This window comes from Artemia sp. Qi Xiang Cuo, chromosome 2 (assembly GCF_049724085.1).
Source record: "Artemia sp. Qi Xiang Cuo chromosome 2, ASM4972408v1, whole genome shotgun sequence".
In the NCBI taxonomy this organism is placed as follows: Eukaryota; Metazoa; Arthropoda; class Branchiopoda; order Anostraca; family Artemiidae; genus Artemia; species Artemia sp. Qi Xiang Cuo.
The window spans coordinates 85,148,080-85,172,584 of NC_142795.1; the positions used below are offsets into that span (position 1 = coordinate 85,148,080).

The window sequence follows — 24,505 nt, forward strand, 5'->3', positions numbered from 1 at the left end:
TTGAATTTCTTTCCTGGAAATGCAAGAGTTGGAATATTTCAATAGTGTTTTGTCGTGGTTTACCTTGTCATAGTTACATTTTCTTGATTTTTCAAAGTTCATTTTGAATTTCTTTCATTAAAATGCAAGAGTTGGAATATTTCTGTAGTGTTTTGTTATGGTTTACCTTGTCAGAGTTACATTTTTCTTGATTTTTCAAAGTTCATTTCAAATTTCTTTCATTGAAATGCAAGATTTGAAATATTTCAGTAGTGTTCTGTCGTGGTTTACCTTGTCAGAGTTATATTCTCTTGATCTTTCAAAGTTGACTTTGGTTTTATTTCATTGAAATGCAAGAGTTGGAATATTTTAGTAGTGTTCTATTGTGGTTTACCCTGTCACAGATACATTCTCTTGATTTTTCAAAGTTCATTTTGAATTTCTTTCATTGCAATGCAAGAGTTGGAATATTTCAGTAGTGTTTTGTTGTGATTTAGTACATTCTCTTGATCTTTTAAAGTTCACTTTGGTTTTATCTCATTGAAATACAAGAGGTGGAATATTTCTGTTGTGTTCTAAAGTGGTTTACCATGTCACAGATAAATTCTCTTTATTTTTCAATGTTCATTTTGGATTTATTTCATTGAAAGGCAAGAGTTGGATTATTTCAGTAGTGTTTCTTTGTGCTTTGCATTGTCAAAGTTACATTCTCTTAATTTTTCAAAGTTCATTTACACACACACAGAGATGACACACACAGACAGAGACTAGACACACACACACACACATAGAAACGAAACAAACAAATAGACACGACACACACACACACAAAGAGAAGACACACACACACACAGATACCAAACACACCACAAAGACAACGAGCACATACACCACGCACAAAGAGACAACACACACACACAAAAACGACACACACATAGTGACGACACGCGCACGGAGACAACACACACACAAAGATGACAACACAGAGTGAGAAGACACATGCACAGAGACGACACACACACACAGACGACACACACACAGAGATGACACACACACACAGAGAGACGAAACACACATAGAGACGACAAACGCACAGAGGAGACGACACACACCTATCGACGACACACGCACAGAGATGACGCACACACAGAGACGACACACACACAGAGAAGACACACGCACAGAGACGACACACAGAGACAACACACACACACACACAGATACGACACACACACATAGCGATGACACACGCACGGAGACGACACACACACAGAGACGACACACACACACACACACACACACAGAAGACACACATGGAGATGACACACACACATAGAGGAAACACCCATAGAGACGACACACTCACACAGACGATACACACACACAGAGACGACACATACACAGAGGCGACACACATGAAAAATTAAGAGAATGTAACTGTGACAATGTAAAGCACAACAAAACACTACTGAAATAATCCAACTCTTGCATTTCAATGAAAGAAATTCAAAATGAACATTGAAAAATCAAGAGAATGTATCTGTGACAAGGTAAACCACGACAGAACACTACTGAAATATTCCAACTCTTGCATTTCAATGAAATAAAACCAAAGTGAACTTTAAAAGATCAAGAGAATGTAGTAAAGCACAACAAAACACTACTGAAATATTCCAACTCTTGCATTTCAATGAAAGAAATTCGAAATGAACTTTGAAAAATCAAGAGAATGTACCTGTGACAGGGTAAACCACGATAGAACACTACTAAAATATTCCAACTCATGCATTTCAATTAAATAAAACCAAAGTCAACTTTGAAAGATCAAGATAATGTAACTGTGACAAGGTAAACCTCGACAGAACACTGCTGAAATATTCCAACTCTTGCATTTCAATGAAAGAAATTAGAAATAAACTTTGAAAAATCAAGAAAAATGTAGCTCTGACAAGGTAAACCATAACAAAACACTACATAAATATTCCAACTCTTGCATTTTCAGGAAAGAAATTCAAAATGAACTTTTAAAAATTAAAATAATGTAACTGTGAAAAGTTAAAAGACGACAAAACACTACTGAAATATTCCAGCTCTCGCATTTCAATGATAGAAATTAAAAATGAAGTTTTAAAAATTAAGATAATGTAACTGTGACAGGGTATACCTTGACAAAACACTACTGAAATATTCCAACTCTTGCATTTCAACCAAAAAAAGTTAAAATTAACTTTGAAGAATCAAGAGAATGTAACTGTTACTTGGTAAACCATTCTTTGACAACGAAAACCACGACAAAACACTACTGAAATATTCCAACTCTTTCATTTCAATGAAGTAAAACCAAAGTGAACTTTAAAATATCAAGAGAATGTAACTGTAACAAGGTAAAGCAAAAAAAAATACTACTGAAATATTACAACTCTTGCATTTCAATGAAAGAATTTCGACATGAACTTTGAAAAATAAAGACAATGTATCTGTGACAAGGCAAACCACGACAGAACACTACTGAAATATTCCAACTCTTGCATTTCAATGAAATAAAACCAAAGTGAATTTTGAAAGATCAAGAGAATGTAACTGTGACAAGCTAAACCACTACAAAACACTACTGGAATATTCCAACTCTTGCATTTCAACGGAAGAAATTCAAAATGAACTTTGAAGAATCAAGAGAATGTAACTATGACAAAAAAAACACAATAGCCTTATCTGTAGTGAAGCATTTTTCTACTCGTAAACTAATTTCTTAAACTAAATTGTTACCCCCACCCACCTCCCTCAGAAATTTCAGAAAAAAAAACACAATAGCCTTATCTGTAGTGAAGCATTTTTCTACTCGTAAACTAATTTTTAAACTAAATAGTTACCCCCACCGCCCACAGAAAGTTCAGAAAAACACAAAAGCCTTATCTGTAGTGAAGCATTTTTATACTCGTAAACTAATTTTTAAACTAAATATTTACCCCCTCCTCCCTCAGAGAGTTCAGAAAAAAAACACACATGTTCAGAAAAACATAATAGCCTTATCTGTAGTGAAGCATTTTTCTACTCGTAAACTTATTTATTAAACTAAATCGTTCCCATCACCCACCCCCCTCAGAAAGTTCAGACAAACACAAAAGACGTATCTGTAGTGATACATTTTTCTACTCGTAAACTAATTTCTTTAAACTAAATAGTTCCCCCATCCTCCCTCAGAAAGTTCAGAAAAACACAATAGCCTTATCTGTAGTGAAGCATTTTTCTACTCGTAAACTAATTTTTAAACTAAAAAGTTACCCCCCACCTCTCTCAGAAAGTTCAGAAAAACACAATAGCCTTATCTGTAGTGAAGCATTTTTCTACTCGTAAACTAATTTCTTAAACTAAATAGTTACACCCACCCACCTCCCTCAGAAAGTTCAGAAAAAAAACACAATAGCCGTATCTGTAGTGAAGCATTTTTCTACTCGTAAACTAATTTCTTAAACTAAATAGTTACCCCCTCCTCCCTCAGAAAGTTCAGAAAAACACAATAGCCTTATCTGTAGTGAAGCATTTTCTACTCGTAAACTAATTTTTAAAATAAAAAGTTACCCCAACCTCTCTCAGAAAGTTCAGAAAAACACAATAGACTTATCTGTAGTGAAGCATTTTTCTACTCGTAAACTAATTTATTAAACTAAATATTTACCCCCTCCTCCCTCAGACAGTTCAGAATAACACAATAGCCTTATCTGTATTGAAGCATTTTTCTACTCGTAAACTAATTTATTAAAATAAATAGTTACCCCCACCCATCTCCCTTAGAAAGTTCATAAAAAAAAACACAATAGCCTTATCTGTAGTGAAGCATTTTTCTACTCGTAAAATAATTTTTAAACTAAATAGTTACCCCCTCCTCCCTCAGAAAGTTCAGAAAAACACAATAGCCTTATCTGTAGTGAAGCATTTTTCTACTCGTAAAATAATTTTTAAACTAAATAGTTACCCCCTCCTCCCTCAGAAAGTTCAGAAAAAAACACACATGTTCAGAAAAACACAATAGCCTTATCTGTAGTGAAGCATTTTTCTACTCGTAAACTAATTTCTTAAAATAAATAGTTACCATCACTCTCCTCCCTCGGAAATTTCAGAAAAACACAATCGCCTTATATGTAGTAAAACATTTTTCTACTCGTAAACTAATTTCATTAAACTAAATAGTTACCCCCGCCTCCCGCAGAACGTTCAGAAAAACACAATAGCCATATCTGTAGTGAAGCATTTTTCTACTCGTAAACTAATTTTTAAACTAAAAAGTTACCCCCCTCCTCCCTCAGAAAGTTCAGAAAAACACAATAGCCTTATGTGTAGTGAAGCATTTTTCTACTCGTAAACTAATTTCTTAAACTAAATAGTTACCCCCCCCCTCCTCCCTCAGAAAGTTCAGAAAAAAAACACAATAGAAGTATCTGTATTGAAGCAATTTTCTACTAGTAACCTAATTTATTAAAATAAATAGTTACTCCCTCCTCCCTCAGAAATTTCAGAAAATCACAAAAGCTTTATCTGTAGTGACGCATTTTTCTACTCGTAAACTAATTTTTAAACTAAAAAGTTACCCCCACCTCTCTCAGAAAGTTCAGAAGAACACAGTAGCCTTATCTGTAGTGAAGCATTTTTCTACTCGTAAACTAATTTCTTTAACTAAATAGTTACCCCCTCCTCCCTCAGAAAGTTCAGAAAAACACAATAGCCTTATCTGTAGTGAAGCATTTTTCTACTCGTAAACTAATTTTTTAAACTAAATAGTTACCCCCACTCACCTCCCTCAGAAAGTTCAGAAAAAAAACACAATAGCTGTATCTGTAGTGAAGCATTTTTCTACTCGTAAACTAATTTCTTAAACTAAATAGTTACCCCCTCCTCCCTCAGAAAGTTCAGAAAAACACAATAGCCTTATCTGTAGTGAAGTATTTTCTACTCGTAAACTAATTTTTAAACTAAAAAGTTACCCCCACCTCCCTCAGAAATTTCATAAAAACACAATGGCCTTATCTGTAGTGAAGCATTTTTCTAATCGTAAACTAATTTTTTAAACTAAATAGTTACCCCCTCCTCCCTCAGAAAGTTCAGAAAAACATAAGATCCTTATCTGTAGTGAAGCATTTTTCTACTCGTAAACTAATTTCTTAAACTAAATAGTTACCCCCACCCCCCTCCCTTAGAAAGTTCAGAAAAAAAAACACAATAGCCTTATCTGTAGTGAAGCATTTTTCTACTCATAAACTAATTTTTAAACTAAATAGCTACTCCCTCCTCCCTCAGAAAGTTCAGAAAAACACAATAGCCTTATCTGTAGTGAAGCATTTTTCTACTCGTAAACTAATTTTTAAACTAAATAGTTACCCCCTCCTCCCTCAGAAAGTTCAGAAAAAACACACATGTTCAAAAAAACAGAATAGCCTTATCTGTAGTGAAGCATTTTTCTACTCATAAACTAATTTCTCAAACTAAATAGTTACCATCGCCCTCCCCCCTCAGAAAGTTCAGAAAAACACAATAGCCTTATCTGTACTGAAACATGTTTCTAATCGTAAACTAATTTCTTTAAAATAAATAGTTCCCCCCTCCTCCCTCAGAAAGTTCAGAAAAACACAATAGCCTTATCTGTAGTGAAGCATTTTTCTACTCGTAAACTAATTTTTAAACTAAAAAGTTTCCCCCCACCTCTCTCAGAAAGTTCAGAAAAACACAATAGCCTTATCTGTAGTGAAGCATTTTTCTACTCGTAAACTAATTTCTTAAACTAAATAGTTACCCCCACACACCTCCCTCAGAAAGTTCAGAAAAAAAAACAATAGCCTTATCTGTAGTGAAGCATTTTTCTACTCGTAAACTAATTTCTTAAACTAAATAGTTACCCCTCCTGCCTCAGAAAGTTCAGAAAAACACAATAGCCTTATCTGTAGTGAAGCATTTTTCTACTCGTAAACTAATTTTTAAACTAAAAAGTTACCCTCACCTCTCTCAGAAAGTTCAGAAAAACACAATAGCCTTATCTGTAGTGAAGCATTTTTCTACTCGTAAACTAATTTTTTAAACTAAATAGTTACCCCTCCTCCCTCAGAAAGTTCAGAAAAACACAATAGCCTTATCTGTAGTGAAGCATTTTTCTACTCGTAAACTAATTTCTTAAACTAAATAGTTACCCCTCCTCCCTCAGAAAGTTCAGAAAAAAATAACACAATAGCCTTATCTGTAGTGAAGCATTTTTCTTCTCGTAAACTAATTTTTAAACTAAATAGTTACCCCCTCCTCCCTCAGAAAGTTCAGAAAAACACAATAGCCTTATCTCTAGTGACGCATTTTTCTACTCGTAAAATAATTTTTAAAATAAATAGTTACCCCCTCCGCCCTCAGAAAGTTCACAAAAAAAACAAACCTGTAAAGAAAAACACAATAGCCTTATCTGAAGTGAAGCATTTTTCTACTCGTAAACTAATTTCTTAAACCAAATAGTTACCCCCACCCACCTCCCTCAGAAAGTTCAGAAAAAAAAACACAATAGCCTTATCTGTAGTGAAGCATTTTTCTACTCGTAAACTAATTTCTTAAACTAAATAGTTACCCCCACCCACCTCCCTCAGAAAGTTCAGAAAAAAACACAATAGCCTTATCTGTAGTGAAGCATTTTTCTACTTAACAATTTCTTAAACTAAATAGTTACCCCTCCTCCCTCAGAAAGTTCAGAAACACAATAGCCTTATCTGAGTGAAGCATTTTCTACTCGTAAACTAATTTTTAAACTAAAAAGTTACCCCCACCTCTCTCAGAAAGTTCAGAAATACACAATAGCCTTATCTGTAGTGAAGCATTTTTCTACTCGTAAACTAATTTTTTAAACTAAATAGTTACCCCCTCCTCCCTCAGATAGTTCAGAAAAACACAATAGCCTTATCTGTAGTGAAGCATTTTTCTACTCGTAAAATAATTTCTTAAACTAAATAGTTACCCCCACCCACCTCCCTTAGAAAGTTCAGAAAAAAAACACAATAGCCTTATCTGTAGTGAAGCATTTTTCTACTCGTAAACTAATTTTTAAACTAAATAGTTACCCCCCTCCCTCAGAAAGTTCAGAAAAACACAATAGCCTTATCTGTAGTGAAGCATTTTTCTACTCCGTAAACTAATTTTTAAACTAAATAGTTACCCCCTCCTCCCTCAGAAAGTTCAGAAAAAACACACATGTTCAAAAAAACAGAATAGCCTTATCTGTAGTGAAGCATTTTTCTACTCATAAACTAATTTTTAAACTAAATAGCTACTCCCTCCTCCTCAGAAAGTTCAGAATAACACAATAGCCTTATCTGTAGTGAAGCATTTTTCTACTCGTAAACTAATTTCTTAAACTAAATAGTTACCCCCACCCATCCCCTTAGAAAGTTCAGAAAAACACAATAGCCTTATCTGTAGTGAAGCATTTTTCTACTCGTAAACTAATTTTTAAACTAAATAGTTACCCCCCACTCCCTCAGAAAGTTCAGAAAAACACAATAGCCTTATCTGTAGTGAAGCATTTTTCTACTCGTAAACTAATTTTTAAACTAAATAGCTACCCCCTCCTCCCTCAGAAAGTTCAGAAAAAACACACATGTTCAGAAAACACAATAGCCTTATCTGTAGTGAAGCATTTTTCTACTCGTAAACTAATTTCTTAAACTAAATAGTTACCATCGCCCTCCCCCTCAGAAAGTTCAGAAAAACACAATAGCCTTATCTGTAGTGAAACATTATTCTACTAGTAAACTAATTTCTTAAACTAAATAGTTACCCACACCCACATCAGAAATTACAGAAAAACGCAATAGAAATATCTTTGTAGTAGAATTTCCCTACTCTTACAAAACTTTTTAAACTAAAAAGTTACCCCCTTCCTCTTTCACTCTGTTAATTCATTGGCACTATCGGGCGCTGTAGTGTAGCATTTTTCTCCTCGGAATCTCATTTCTTAAACTAAATAGCTACCCCCACCCACCTCCCTCAGAAAGTTCAGAAAAAAAACACAACAGCTTTATCTATAGTGAAGCATTTTTATACTCTTAAACTAATTTCTTTAACTACATAGTTACCCCCTCCTCCCTCAGAAAGTTCAGAAAAACACAATAGCCTTATCTGTAGTGAAGAATTTTTCTACTATTAAACTAATTTTTAAACTAAAAAGTTACCCCCACCTCTCTCAGAAAGTTCAGAAGAACACAATAGCCTTATCTGTAGTGAAGCAGTTTTCTACTCGTAAACTAATTTTTTAAACTAATTAGTTACCCCCTCCTCCCTCAGAAAGTTCAGAAAAACACAATAGCCTTATCTGTAGTGAAGCATTTTTCTACTCGTAAACTAATTTCTTAAACTAAATAGTCACCCCCTCCACCCGCAGAAAGTTCAGAAAAAAATAACACAATAGCCTTATCTGTAGTGAAGCATTTTTCTTCTCGTAAACTAATTTTTAAACTAAATAGTTACCCCCTCCTCCCTCAGAAAGTTCAGAAAAACACAATAGCCTAATCTTTAGTGAAGCATTTTTCTAATCTTAAACTAATTTTTAAACTAAATAGTTACCCCCTCCTCCCTCAGAAAGTTCAGAAAAAAAACACACATGTTCAGAAAAACACAATAGCCTTATCTGTAGTGAAGCATTTTTCTACTCGTAAACTAATTTCTTAAACCAAATAGTTACCACCACCCACCTCCCTCAGAAAGTTCAGAAAAAAAAACACAATAGCCTGATCTGTCGTGAAGCAAGCGACTAGATTATAAATACCCGTTTATAACAAATTGCCTGAGTTAACAAGCCCTCGTTAGACTCTATTTTAAACTGACAACCCTGTTCAAAACACCACTTGTGTATTATACCGTACACGTCGAAGTATTCGCAAATGCTAATGAATTAACATGCTCTTCAGGGTTACCTTAACTGCTGATCATTTTAACCCTTTTTTTCTCCATCTTAAAATTGGCAAATGTTATCTAGCTCTTTTTCCTTATTATTCAAATAAGATCGTTCGTACAGTTCACTTCACGAATCCCTTACCCCTTTTGGCAAATGTCAATCAAACAATTTTCATTGTAACATCCAATTTTTTTTTTTAATAACAAACTACTCTCGAGTTAAGGCAATTAACATTTGTCAATATCTGCTAAAGCATATACTGGTCGTGATAATACTTGAATCTGAATTCAATTCTCTTACTAATATGACTTGTAGTGAAAACCATTTCTTTTATTCAAATCCCAACCACAAATCAAGTTATCGTATATACCCACCAAACCAGATCCATAGGTACATGCACTGGAAAGGTGTCAAATTGCTATAGCTTCCATAGAATCCAGAAGGTCATGTGAGGGAGTTCTGAATCTCTTTGAAAAGGTGTATACAAGGCTCAGAATTCCATATGTACTTACTACTTATAAAATATCCCAGTGCGTGCTCTGGGTGTATCACATCCTGATTGCAGCAACATTTGTGACCTACATTATCGTGCTTTTGAAATGGTCGCTTCCTAACAGATGCAAATATCCTAGTGATGGACCAACATGCTTGACCCACCGATTCGGCTTGTTTAGTCCCACCGTAAAAACCGTAAAACCTCCGGGTCGGCACTGATGTTTTCAATAATCTAGTTTTTGTTATTAAAATATTTTTAATATTCAATACAGTAACCCTTTTAAGAAATTAAAGAAAAAAACAAGTTTTTAACTATTTCTGATTGTTAATCAGATCATGACAGAAAATCCTACTCCCTCGAGGTGGTTTCAGGCACCATCTTCTCTCCTCACTCTGCACCCGCCAATACTCTTTCATAACAGATGATTGGAAATTATGCATTACTGTACATAATTTCTAAAACATGAAAATGAATCAGGTAGCAAAGCTTAAGAATATTTTATTTTCAGCGTTGAAGGCTGGTTGTTTGGTTAATGTGAAGCTTTATAATAAAAATACAGGTGAATGATGTTAAATACTATTGAAAGTCATCCTAGGAAATCCAGGACCTTTAACTTTATTTCTGGGGAAAATACTAGAAATCTTATAGCAATCTGCAAATAGAAATAAACTGAGAGGCAAGAAGGCGGAGCAAGGGCCAAGGCAACAAGATAGGGACAAAATTATTTTCTAAAGCTATCCATTTAATAAGAAATCTCAGAAAGGGAGGAGCCTGGGAGTAGGAAGTGGGGTTATACTTAGCTTGGCGCTATATGCCATTGGTAGGGAGTACGTAGTCCCGAGGCCAAGGTCACGGGGGAAAACCCAGATATGTTTTTGTCAACAGAGAGGAGACCTTGGGAAAAACCTTAGTTACATAACATGTTTGTGGACAATTTAAGATTTTGGGAAAACCTAACTAGTTTCTCTACAATAGAAGATCTTGGGGAAAATTATACCTTCGATATGGGGTCACCACTGAAGTACTATGTAACATGGGGAAAACCCAATTACTTAACTTGTTTGTCAGTTTTGCAAGGTTTTTGGGAAAATCTCTATTGAGCAATAGCTATTGTGATTGGTTAATTTTTTCTGTATATAAAACCAGGACTATGGGGAAACCAATTACCTTCTGAAATGTACATATAAGGAGAGAAATCAGTAATCATATGAAAATACCCTATATAAAGTGGAATATAGAGCTATTGACAGAATCACTTTGAATAGTGTAGATTAAATAAATTAAGTGAAGAAAATGTCTGAGAAAAGGAAATGTTGTGATTCTGAAAAAGAGGTGAGTAATGTTTTATTTTTTTTGCATTATGTTAATTATTATGGTCGTAGAGATAACTTTTATCACAAATTTGTTATGAAAACACATTTACAAATTATTTAGTTCTTATAATGAATAGGTATAGACTCTAAGATTACAAAATATGTCCCCGGAAAAATAACCCCCCTCCCCTTTCCCTTGTCAAATATGGTAATTTAGAATGTTGCTATTTAAAAGTTTCCATGACATAAACAGTCAAATTTTCCCCTCCCCTCACAATGGCTATATGATGCTCAAAGACGTTTACAATTCACCAGTGACTCTATTTACCTAACCTAGTCATAATATTATTAAATATAGATTCCCTATCACCCTATTCAGAGGGGTAGGAGGCCAGTAACCATTTATTGATCGAGAGGGAGGCAAAGTTCTGATTATATATAAAATAAAACATGATCATACTAGTACTATTATCTACATTTAATTTGCTGAAAGTTAAGTAGCTACTCATATTCCGAGGACGCTAGCCCTTTGTTGATTGAGAGAGATGTGTGTGTGGGGGGGGGGTGATCATATAAAAATAAAATATAATTATAGTAATTCAATTATCTATCAACAAATACTTACTTATCTTATGAGTGAGTTATCCAAAAAAATATCCCTGAATGAGATGCAAATCATTTTTTATATTCCTCGTTAAACGACGATTTATTCTTATTTTTATATATAACATAGTTAACATAGTTTATTTAGACTTAATTCCATGTTTTTCCTTCAATAGACAGAATAAAATGTTCAAACGAGGTCAATTTGGCAAAGCAAACCTTTTACGAGATACACTTTAGGCTAGGTTGCTAATCCAGTCCGTTCGGATATTTAATAGCATGATGGAAGCATGCAGTGCATGTGAAAGTAACTATTTATTTGTAAACAATTTTTAAAGCTTTAAAATTAGTTGCAAATCTTAGTTATAAAATAAAAATTTGAAATCCTGGGGAAAAAACAGATCAAGAAAGGTTTGAGAATATGTGACTAGTTACTGATACATTCAATTTATTTTCTGTAGGAAAGGGATGAAAGATCTTAAGGCGAACTGGCCAGAGCAATGAAAAATAACCAACAAAGAGAAAAATCTAAATTAAAAAAAACAACAAACGAGACTGCGGCCAGTGTAAAGAAAAGAAACGACAAATGCAAAACAATGCGGATATTTCGACTGTATCACAAACAAGGTGTCTTCAGCACGAAAGAAACAGAAGAACAAGATAAAAAAAAACTAGTTAAAACTAAAAAACCAATAAGACCACCTCCAAAAAAAAAATATACAATTGGCGCAAACTGATCTACGTAGGGAAAAGATGCTATTATGGAGTTACTTCAGTGAGAATTAAAAAAATGGAAATTACTTTAACTATTCTGTTGCGAAATAATCCTTTTATTGGCTATTATTGAAGCAAATCGTTTTGGTCAAGCGTGTATTTTCTTAATGGAAAACATGTTTTTTTTTTAAAGAAAAGTAAAGAGCCTCATTACACCAAAAATGAGCAGAAATCAAGTCAAATAATCTTCAAAGTAAAAACTATGGAGTCTAATAGGAAAGAAATTAAAAACATATAAAATGTTTTATATGTGAAAAAGACTATGTCAGTAAAAAAATGAGCGGAAATTAGTATAAAAAACTTTTTCTACAAAACGAGTTTGTCAAAGAATAGTAAACAGCAGTAAGTAATTAAATATAAAAAACAAGTCTTTCAGCTGACAGCGATTAGCAACATAAAACCTTAAAACGAACTGAAATTATTACATATATGAAAGGGGTTGCCTCCACCTCAAGACCTCGCTCTTTACGTTAAACTTTTTTTTTTATAGATTTTTAAAACAAAGCTTCTTGTTCTAATTAAACGGCTATTGTTTTTCAGGAATCGTTCTTAAAGAATTTGGACAAAAAGTCCAAACTTTAGCGGAAAGACCAAGGTCTTGTGGAAGGCGCAACTCCTTTCATACACGTTATAATTTCTGTTCGTTTTAAGTTTGGATGTTGCTCCTTACTTTCAGTAGAAAAAACTTATTTAAAAAAATTCAATTTCTGATCGCTTTTCAATTATACCGAGAAATCCAGCTCTCTCTCCATGAAAAATTCCGATACTTGTGTATTATACGCCACTCACTCAAGTTTACAATCTGAAAAACTCGAGAACAAACAATTATTCTGCACATTATGAAGTAAGAATTGTTTTCTGACTTCAAACTGCCCAAATACTTTACCCCCCTTGTGGGCGCATATATATATATATATATATATATATATATATATATATATATATATATATATATATATATATATATATATATATATATATATATATATATATATATATATATATATATATATATATATATAGCCCAAATTATATATTTCCCATCTATTCTGTCACTTGTCTTTGTCTTGTCTCGTGCTAACCTGAAAGAAACTAACGAAGAAACTGGTTTGTTCTCGAGTTTTACACACAGCGTAAACTGGAGTGAGTGGCGAATAATCACAGTTTATAGAATTATCCAGTAAGTTTATCGCAGATCATTTCTGGTCTTCATTCTCGGTGCGAACAAAAAGCTCCTCCCACTTATTTCTGCATTAGCGGGTTAGTGTGTTTTCGTCAATCAATGAGAAATGGTTACAAAGTGCATTATTCGTAATTGCGAAAGCAGAAAAAAACTTAGTGAGCCTGCCAAGTGGTTTGCAAGTGTTCCATATCACAGGTATGACTTAATTTATATACAAATTATTACTTAATCTATTATTTACAAACATCAACTGATTGGCCTATGTAGGATTTTATCAAAAAAGGGGGCGGGGGGTTGATGAAATTTGTGAAAATAAGGAATTTTTTCTTCTTCTAATAACTGGTGGAATAGGTGTGATGGTTTCAGGGGCGGATCCAGGATTTTTTAGGGGGGGCAAAATAGGTTGATCCGATAAACTTACGTTATGAACCAGCTTAATTAATGCAAACTTGCATTAATTAGGTAAATTACACGACTTTAGACTACTATAGGGGGGAACTCCTCGCCCCCCCCCCTCTGGATCCACCACTAGATGGTTCATCATTTTTTTTTCACGTCGTGACATTTATTTTTTACGATAGTTATTTTCTAGATAAGACTACTTTTATTTTCAATCAATGTTTTCGTATGAAATGGGCAGACCTTTCCTGAACTTTATATATATATATATATATATATATATATATATATATATATATATATATATATATATATATAGCTAAAAATGTATGTGTATAGCTGTATGTATAAAAAATGTATGTGCGTAGCTAAAAATGTAAATGTATAACTAAAAATGCATTATTTCTTATAGTTCCCCGTTAGAAAAAAGTGTTAGAAATATTTTGGAAATTGTGCCGTAAAAGGTCTAAGATTATACATACTCAGCAGTAAGAAATGCATTTTATTTATTTTCTGGTAAACAAACTGGAAGAATATTCTATAATAGGAGCATTTCTAGCGTAAAGCCCCGTAAAATTTTAGATCTGCCACTAAAATGTGTGATGTCCTTCAATTTTCTGAAAACTCCCTAAGAATTTTACGAAAAACACTTCGTAACAGACGTTTGCTATTTTCTTGGATAGGGCTATTGTGGCAACTTTTACCACAGCAACCAATAATTAGAACCCAAGTCCTAAAATTGGTCTCAATCAGCAACCCTTATCGCTATATAAATTCACAAAGTACAAAGATTTTCAAACAGAGTAGTTTTATTGTATAAATTTTAGTAATTGTATAGATGTTTCATACTAAAACATTGAGCTAAAGCAAAACTAATATTATCTATACATTAGATATCGCAAAAAATAAATATCATAATAGGAAAAAAAATGATGATCCTTCTTGGTGTACTTCCACAGGGGGGGGGTGAGGGGTGCCCCCCGAAAGTAGTGTAATTTACCTAATTAACGCAAGTTTGCATTCATTAAGCTTGCTCCTAACGTAAGTTTATCGTATCAACCTATTTTGCGCCCCCCCCCCTAAAAAATGCTGGATCCGCCCCCGAAACCATCACATCTATTACACCAGTTATTAGACGAAGAAAAAATTACTTATTTTCACAAATTTCATCAACCCCGCCTCTTTTTGATAAAATCCTACATAGGCCGATCAGTTGAGCCCACTGTATGTAAATAATAGATTAAGTAATAATTTGTATATAAATTAAGTCTTACCTGTGATATGGAACACTTGCAAACCACTTGGCAGGCTCACTAAGTTTTTTTCTGCTTTCGCAATTACGGATAATGCACTTTGTAACCATTTCTCATTGATTGACGAAAACACACTAACCCGCTAATGCAGAAATAAGTGGGAGGAGCTTTTTGTTCGCACTGAGAATGAAGACCAGAAATGATCTGCGATACACTTACTGGATAATTCTATAAACTGTGGTTTATATCTGCAAAAACGTTCTCTGGAGCACTCGCACCTCGGTCCGGGTTTTTATAATGGGTGAGATAGGGAATGATCATACTGCTAATTCTATAACTGTGCGTATAATATACAACTACCAAAACTCCTTCTCCAACGAAAAAAAAATCTCATATTTGGAAAGCCTTATTTTCCACGGGGGGATATTTTCCAGGGGGTATTTTCCACGGGGGAGTATTTTCCGCGGGGGGGGGGGGGTATTTTCCAGGGGGGGGTATTTTCCACAGTGGGGTATTTTCCGTGAGGGAGGGGGGTATTTTCCGCATGGGGTATTTTCCGCGGGGGGTATTTTCTGGGAGGGGGTATTTTCCAGTTTTTTTTTCCCGGGGGGGGGGGTGTTCACCGAGAGGGGGAGGGGGTAACGCCGGCCACCATTTTTGGCGTTTCTGTTTTTGGCAGATACCAAAACAGGATAACATCGGTGCTTTTTCTCAGCAGTAAAAGATCTTTATAGAATCTTTCAAATCTTATAGTAAGACGAGCTTAGTCCTGAATTTTTTTTGGAGGGGAGGAGGGGGAGGAAGGGTACGGAAATTTTCATAAACGTAACAAAATTTGTTTACAAGTATTTCTTGTTACATTTTCACGAATCAGACCAATATTTGTGGGGTGGGGGGTCAACATTTGGGGAGGGGGTCAAACCAAGTAAAAACATTGGATAAAGCTTAGCAGTAAAATACGCAATTGCTTGTCGGACAGTACTTCCCTCAGTGTTTACAAGAGCGCAGTCGAGGCCCCTAAAACTGCCGGTGTTTATTTGCCTAACTCACTTACCTAACTCAATTAACTTCTATAAAATATAGAAAGAGTTTTCTGAAAAGCAACTGTTTATCCTAGGCAAGGGGTGAAAGCGGTAGCTTGAAGAATCCTTCCAAATAACTGATTTGGGCAATAATCCAATCCCACGAGTTTCGTTCGCATAAAATAATTTTCCAAATTATGAAAAGGGTAACAGTTTTCAATTTCTAGCCTAATTTCAAGATGGTTTTTATTCACTTTCTTTAGCTATAGATCACCACAGGGGCCGAACATTTAAGGCTGTACTGACCTTGATTCAGTTCTTAAAGCGAGGGGTAATATAGAATCCTAAATTAGGCAGCTTAGGATTCAAATCACACTTTCAACCGTTCGATAATTTCAATTACTGCCCAAACTCTGACACCAAACTTACTAGTACATACAGGAAAACAAAACAATTTCTTTATTACAAACATCCCAAAGATGCATTTTTTTTCTTTTTTTTTACACATTTCAAATTATCAAAAGCAGAACAATATACATAAAAGAAAGGCTGAACTAAAGTGTGTGTAAAGACAACATAGTACAGCAACTATTATGATCGTTATTTCGTTTATAACTTGAAATGTATTGCGTATTATGTCGGCCACATCCAAGAAGTGAACTTAGGATAATCATAATGAAATACAACACTCGGGATTTTTGTATTAGTATTAAAAAATTAGTATTTAGTATTAAAGAGCTTATTATTATAAAAAAAACTACAACAGAGAATTATGGAAACCGGGCTACCCAGAACGCATAGATGTCAGTAAGAATCGCGTTGAAGGGAGCCCTACCTTCTGCCGTTACTGCGGCCTTCCACGTTTTGAGAACACGGTCCTGTTTTGAACCTTGATTATTTTTTTTTTTTGATAACAAGGTTTCGTCTATTTCCATTATACGCCCGATTCCCCCAATTTTCTCACAGTTTTTCTGTTTAATAGAAAACACACACACTTCACGGAGGTATTTATTCAAATTGATAACTGTTACGTTAGAAATGCCTAGCTCTCGTTTACAATAGGCAACAGACGTCGATTCATAAACAAAGCAATAAATGAAACGAACTGCAGTAACAAATGGTATTTTACTTTTAGAAAACCACGTATTGACACGCAAACCGACTTTCTTCATACATGCGCTCTTTGTACACTTCCAATAAGGCTCCTTCTTGAAACAGTATAAAGTCATGTTGTGTCCATTGACGCACTGTTTTGTTTCGGGCAACAACCTCTTATCCTGGAAAAATCTAATTGCCTCTTCTTCAGTCCTTGGCAAGTTCCAAATCTGGCAATCCCCTGCAAAATTAAAAAGATGTAGCCCAAAATATGCTTTTTTAAATGTTCTAAATCCCTTCCTTCAAGGATCAGATTCATATACAAGTAACAGTAACTAGGATATCTGAGTGTTGTGTGCATCAATTCGACTTTTTACAACCTGAAAAATATGAGTTTACCGTCCTTTTTACTCATTACAGATCTTAAAAGTGTAAGATCACGGCTTCGCCCTATAAACTTTTGATGCTACGGGAATAAAACCTTCAGAATTAGATATACGAGTTCCTATCTCCACCCCGGTTCCTATCAGAGTTCCTATCTCCACCCCTTCATTACCAATAAGATCCAAATGAATATGTGCATTGGCTATTTTCTGTCTTCAATTAATTCTTCAACTCCCCGTACTTCCCATAGTCTATAAGTGCTGGACAAGGCAATCCCTGAGCTTTCAGTCATGTTTCGATTTCTTTTCCAATTTATGTAAACCTATTTACGCATTGATATTTAAGCTTTACTAGGAGAATCAGAGGGGAGATCGGAGCTTGGAATAAACCTTTTTAGACTTCAATTTGGGCTGTAGATCTAGTTATACAAGTTCCATTTGCCCAGCATACCAAACCTTTTTAAGCTTATGAGAAGTCGATAGTGCTCTGGACTAGGGCTAAAATGAAGGAATAAACTCAAAAGCTTTTTCACAGACCCTGTTTTATATTCTATGTCAGTTCCTGACAGTCTATTTCACCCAATCTAACAGCTTCCTAAGCTATTGAAAATCAATTCTTTTCCGATAAGGCGTTAAATTAAAAAAAACTTCCACGGGTTAAGTATCAGTATTGTAGGTCCGCTGCTTTTGACAAGACCCAAAGGGGGTGTACAACTAAAGCTACTAGTTCCTCAATACGTTAATACGCGCACCTAGGTTTTACGCAATACTATAGCGCACCTCTAATGGTAGAGCTCACCAGTATCTCACGTAATAGGGTTTGTTGACTTATGCAAATGATTTCTTTTGATGTTACTTAATAGGGCTCATTAGAATCCGATAGTCAAGCGGAGGAGTCCCGGTTGTAAAAACATTGATCATGGTCCAATATTTACATGTTAAGATGACACAACCTGAAGTGACTTATTTTGGTTCTGGCGGACCTTTACAAACCAAAACAACAGGTTTTGAAGGTCAACGACACGTGAGTTGTTAGATCTTACGATTCACTCACCTAAGTATTGGAAAAGACCTCAGTGTGTCACCGTCGAGGATAATGTTCTTGGAATATTCTTTAGTAATGGATGCTTTAACTCTATTGGATATTGAAAGCGCTAGCAAGGGCGAAATGAGACCTAAAGTGCCTGACGTTACAGCAAAATTTATAAGGGGTTGACGGCTAACCCAAAAATTGGACAATATTTTTGCGCGGTATGTAATATCATTGAACAAATTCAAGTCAGAAGTACAGTTATGCTTTGCAGCAAAAGTGAATATAATGCATATACAAAGACTATAAGACGGATTAAAGGCAAAAGAGAAATATGTTGAAGACACTGATCTGAATCAATCTATAAAAAAGGACTAAGTTAGTTGACCATTTTACTAGTGACAAAGAATCTTCATTCATTGTAAGTCTATAATTGGTAGTGAGAGTGTCAGGATTAAATGGATTTGAGAAACAAGAAGTCATAGGGAATCTAGTGACTTGTGACGAATGCTTGATTCGTGATGATGATTTTCTAAAGTTATCTCTTCAAAAGAAAATGTTTTCTCGAAGAATGCTCAACAATATCATGAGAAATTATTCTCTATCTTTGGACTACTGTATGAAACTTTTACGTTTTGGCCCATATGTATTTACTCAGTTTATTGACATATTGATTGCAACAAAATAAATTGATATTGTGGTTTTGCTTTTACCCACTACCTAGAAATTCGTTTAAGACGGCCATTTTGCAAAGCAACAATAAATAAGTCAAACAAGTTTTTTGACGTCACTCGCTAATTCCTCCTCCTAGAAGATATTCATTTTATTAATCGTGAGTAAGTTTCTTTTTGGTAGTGGGACAGTCAACATTGAAAAATCTTTTACGCATGCCCATTAAGTATTTATACATTGGGCAGTTGGTCAACCTGTGAGAATTGTACTATTATTGATTAGGATAATAAAAAGTATAGATTATGCAATCCTTGTAAATTGTATAGAGGATACGCAGTACAAATTAAAGACTACAAATCCTGTCTTGAAGATGTTTGTGACTCTCAGATTAGAGGTTTCCTATGCTTCGATTGTCAATATGATAAATGTGAGCAATGGAAAAATACTTACCCTGGTATGATTGCAAATAAACCCTAAACGTGATTTCAGTTAATTTTTAAGATTGGTATCGTCGTAGTTTTAAATTTTTTTGGGAGGAAGAACCTGGTCTACGCTTCAATTACTAGAATTAAATAAAAAAAACAAGTTTTTTAAACTGAAAATAAGGAGCGACAATAAAACTTAAAACGAACGGAGATTATTCCGTATATGAAAGGGTCTGTCTGCTCCTCAACGCCTCGCTCTTTACGCTAAAGATTTTTAGTGTTTTAAAAAATAAATTTTTGAGACAGAGTCAAACTTAAGCGTAAAGAGCGAGGCGTTGAGGAGGGGACAGCCCTTTCATATACGGAATAATTTCTGTTCGTTTTAAGTTTTAATGTCGCTCCTTACTTTCAGTTTAAAAAACTTGTTTTTTTTATTTAATTTCTGATCGTTTTTTAGTTAATGCAGCTTTTATTTGCATAAAAATTTTACTTTTCTTTTGCTAAATGGATGTCTTTACAAATTAACTTACGTAACTAACTTCTATATTCGTATATTTTTCTTCTGGCAAAAAATACAGAGTTGCAGATTTTTGCAGATATGAGCTTGAAACCTATGTAATAGGGTTTTCTGATACGCTGAATCTGACGGTGTGATTTTCATTAAAATTCTTTCACTTGTAGGGGATGTTTCCCCCCTCTTTAAAAAATCGAGTAAATTTTCTCAGGCTCGTAACCTTTGATGAGTAACACTAAACTTAATAAAATTTATATATTTAGGATCAACATTATAAACACATTCTTTTGATGCATTTATTGACATCAAAATTCCGTTTTTAAAAGTTTCGATTACTAGTGAGCCGTATCGCTTGTTTTTTTATTGTTTTTTTTTATTACGTATATGTTATTACGTATATGAAGGGGTTCTCCCCGTAATAAGTACCACGCTCATTAATTTAAAATTAAAAAAAAAATTTTATTCGAAAAACCCATAACCAAACAAGCTATTTAATTAGAATATATATCTATTTTTAAAGCAATAAAAAAAACTGTAGCTTAAATAACAAGGTATTGACTTGGGGGAGAACCCCCTCACACACGTTATAATTTCTGTTCGTTTTAAGTTCTAATATTCCTTCTTACATTTCAGTTGAAAAAACTTGTTTTTTTTATTTAATTTCTGATCGTTTTTTAAATAATGCTTGGAAATCCGGCGCCCCCTTCATAGAAATGTCCCTTACCTGTCCCTTACCCCAAAGAAACATCCTCCACGGAAATATTCTCCAGAGTAACCCCCTCCTCTAGCCCCCCCCTCCAGAAAAAATCCTTCCTGAAAATGGTTGTATACTTCCCAATAACCAATAAATAATGCTGGCAAGTCCGGCGCCCCCTTCATGGCAATTTCCCTTCCCCCATGAAAACTTCCTTCATGAACAGATCCTCCAAAATAACCACCGACCCACCCATCCCTCCCACTACCAGAAAAAGAGCCTCCTGAAAACTTCTGTATACTTACCAAAAACCAATACAATATGTTAACATTGGGTAAAGTTCATAACTTTTAGCTCTCCCTCTGAGAACTTCGGGGGATTAAGTCATCCTAAAAGACATATTTATCATATTTTCGACCATGCTGAACAAAATGGCTATCTCAAGATTTTGATCAGGTGACTTTGGGAAAAAAATGAGCGTGGGTGGGGGCCTAGTTGCCCTCCATTTTTTTTGGTCACTTAAAAGGGGAACTAGAACTTTTAATTTCCGTTCCAATGAGCCCTCCCACGATATTCTAGGACCACTGGGTCGATACGATCACCCCTGGGAAAAAAAAAACAGATAAACAAATAAACACGCATCCGTGATCCTTCTTCTTGCAAAAAATACAAAATTCAACATTTTTGCAGATAGAAGCTTGAAACCTCAACATTAGGGTTCTCTGGTATGCTGAATATGATGGTGTGATTTTCATTAAGGTTCCATAATTTTTAGGGGGTCTTTCTCCCTTTTTTTGAAAATCAGCCAAATTTTCTCAAGTGCGTAACTTTTGATGGGTACTACTAAACTTGATGAAAGTTATATATTTGAAATCAGCATTGAAATCTGATTCTTTTGATATATCTATTTGTATCAAAAACCTGTTTTCTAGAGTTTCGGTTACCATTGAGCCGGGTCGCTCCTTACTTACAGTTCGTTACCACGAACTGTTTGATAACAAGAGAGTCTGGTTTTTACGACATCACTGTAAAGATACTGGTTACTATGATTATAAATCTGATTATTTTTATTCTGCCGTTAAAGAAAGTTATTCTTCATATGAGAATTTCGTATGTATTATTGCTACAAATAAGCAAAATGTGACCCTGATTTTGCATGCCAACATGAATACAAGTTGAATCCTGACGAGCTTCCGCCACTTATCATTACCGATGGTTACCTACACGTAGAAGAATAAATCTAAAGGGTACAGACTTTTTATTGTATATACAAGTTTTATTAATAAATAAATTCACATACATTTTTAAAGCATTTCACTCTTAGGGCACTGAAATTTACATTGTACAGGTAGAAAAGAGTATTTTCAACGACAAATTCGTTCAATCGAGGATGGTCTACATAAATAATAAGAAATTCACTGTAAGTATATCCACGACATGGAAAAATTAAATATAGTAGCCTAATGTTCTATGAAAACCACAGCTTTTGGTTGATAAATCTTTTACTCACTTCAGAATTTGAATAATAGATTTCCACTTTGCTCAAAAAAGTTTTTGATTTGAAGCATGTAGAAAGCATACGGTAGGCCAAGAGGACTGAAAAATTCAATATTCTTCGCTGTTTGACGGATGCATAGCCAATGTCCTGTCTTTACAGTTGATGGACTACAATTAACAATGATAAGGGTATTGTCACCATATTGAATATGATCGAGGAAATCTGAGGGTTTGTAATAGGGTTTGTATTTGGACATGCAGGGATCCAAATTGAATACACCGATTATTTGATTTGTGTTCATGGGGCCAAGTCCAATGGAACACTGCCATCAGGGGTAATTTCCCAATAGGTTTCAAATTGATATTTCAAGATTTACTCTCCTCCAACGGTTTGGTAAAGGTACACTGTAAACGTACTGTGCCCGTTCGGAAAATACTCATATCGTAAGTAACGGACAAATCCAATGCAATCATACCATGAGTTTTTGCAAACATTTCATCGGTTGTGACACATTTTCAAATAGTTGTGAATATCGATCTAGGGATTGCATTGTCAATTCATATAGGGACCTGTAAGATTTATAAAAGGATAAATTGTAGAGTGGAATCCATTTACTTTACATACAAGAGATTAAACAACAAACATTTCAAATTTATGTGGATAATTTGTCCATGGTTCTAAGGTATTTGCACTTTTTACAAAGGCCAAAGCAAGTTTTGAAGGAATTTCGCCATTGATAAATGACGAACCGGTGTAAGTAGGTGAACCCTTATCAATATGTCGTTGATTCATGATTGTATGTGGAACGAGCAGTTTGATATTAATTCTACTAGTTCTAAATTTCTCAATTGCCAAAGCAACAGAATTCATAACCTGTTGTTTTCGAACATTAACTATTGTCGAGGTGAGACACTGTTACATCAGGTGCAGCAGCAACTACTTTTCGCAAAATAAAATTGGACAGTGGAAGTTGTAGCTTTATATCAATCTCAACATTGATAGGCAAATATTGAGGTATATTAAATACTTTATGATTTGTTTTCCCAACCAAGTGTAAATCTTTAGTTGTTACATCTCTAAGTATATTGCTAGTGTCAGTGTCCGTTTTATATTCATAACCAATAGCTAAACCTCTCAATTTCTTACAGAACATTGGATTCATCAACATGAATTGTATATAACTTGCATAGTTTGAAAGATTGTTGCTTGTGCTCACCAACGTTCCATTTATGCAGACTCTAATTGGTCTAAACAAATTGTGTAGTACACAATTTTCAAAGGATAACTCCTCGGCTGCACTTGGTTTTTCATTGTCAGATTTTTTACAATGAGATACAAAACTATAAATGTGGAAGTCAACTCATAGAAATAGTCTTCATTGGAATAGATTTGAAAAAAAAAATACGTTTTCAGAGAGCGATTGTCGCGGATAAAATTATCTATAGTAACCAAGTTTTTCACTCACATCAACACTTTCTGCATTGAAAAGATTTAGAGATGAGATTACTGAAAGATGAGATTCTTTATGTTGTATATATGCCATTTCTAGGAAAAGAACTTTTTTCGATCTAAGAATTTTTACTCTGGATTTTTTTTTCTTTTTGACAAGAAAGATTTTTTTCGCTTCTGACCTGAGTTGAGACTGATGAGGAGTTTCCCGCCCTTTTTAAAACTTTTCCGCTTTGTCGAGATTTCAGTCGCTCGCCAAAGGATCGCACGCAGGACCTGAGATTTTGTGAAACACTTTCTTTAAAATCCTTCCCAGAGCCCCAGTATAGATGCAAAAAGTGTAGAAGATGCTAAATCGGCGGCAACCGGTGCAATATATGTAATATTAAGGGGTAGCGCAGAGCGGAACAACTTAACAAACCAATTGCTAAATCCGTGACCGGACATTAACGAACGACCCCTGTAATAGTCCATTCCATGACCCAATTGTCGTGGTCTAAGACTAGAAACATAGCAGTCAATATCAGGACAAACAAAAGCATTTTTTCTATTAGACCACTCACTGAATGGGTTGAAAATGATACGTAATCACAGCCAAACCATTTGTTATTGCTAAAGGATCGCCCAATTCACTTCTTAATGTTAATTGACAGAGTAACAAACACGAAATGTTAACTGGAATACATTGAAAGTGCTTTATATTGCAGTGGTGAATGTGTTCGTGGGTAGTTTTTCGTGCAAGAGTATGACATGAACGTTTATATCATATGTACAATCCTTTATAAGGATATCATATGTATTTTTAAGAA

General features: G+C 34.6%; 2 protein-coding genes across 2 annotated transcripts in view; both read right to left on the reverse strand.

Annotated features, from left to right (window-relative positions):
* LOC148955727 (uncharacterized) overlaps nucleotides 1–24,505 on the reverse strand; it is a 136,647-nt gene that overhangs the window by 16,671 nt on the left and 95,471 nt on the right. The window lies entirely within an intron of this gene.
* On the reverse strand, nucleotides 16,210–23,117 carry LOC148955728 (uncharacterized). The gene is made up of 2 exons (XM_089105076.1): nucleotides 22,997–23,117; nucleotides 16,210–17,272 (listed from the first exon to the last, which is right to left on the reverse strand). Exons 1-2 carry the CDS (start codon nucleotides 23,115–23,117, stop codon nucleotides 16,707–16,709), a joined length of 687 nt encoding a protein of 228 aa, XP_088961202.1. The 3' UTR covers nucleotides 16,210–16,706.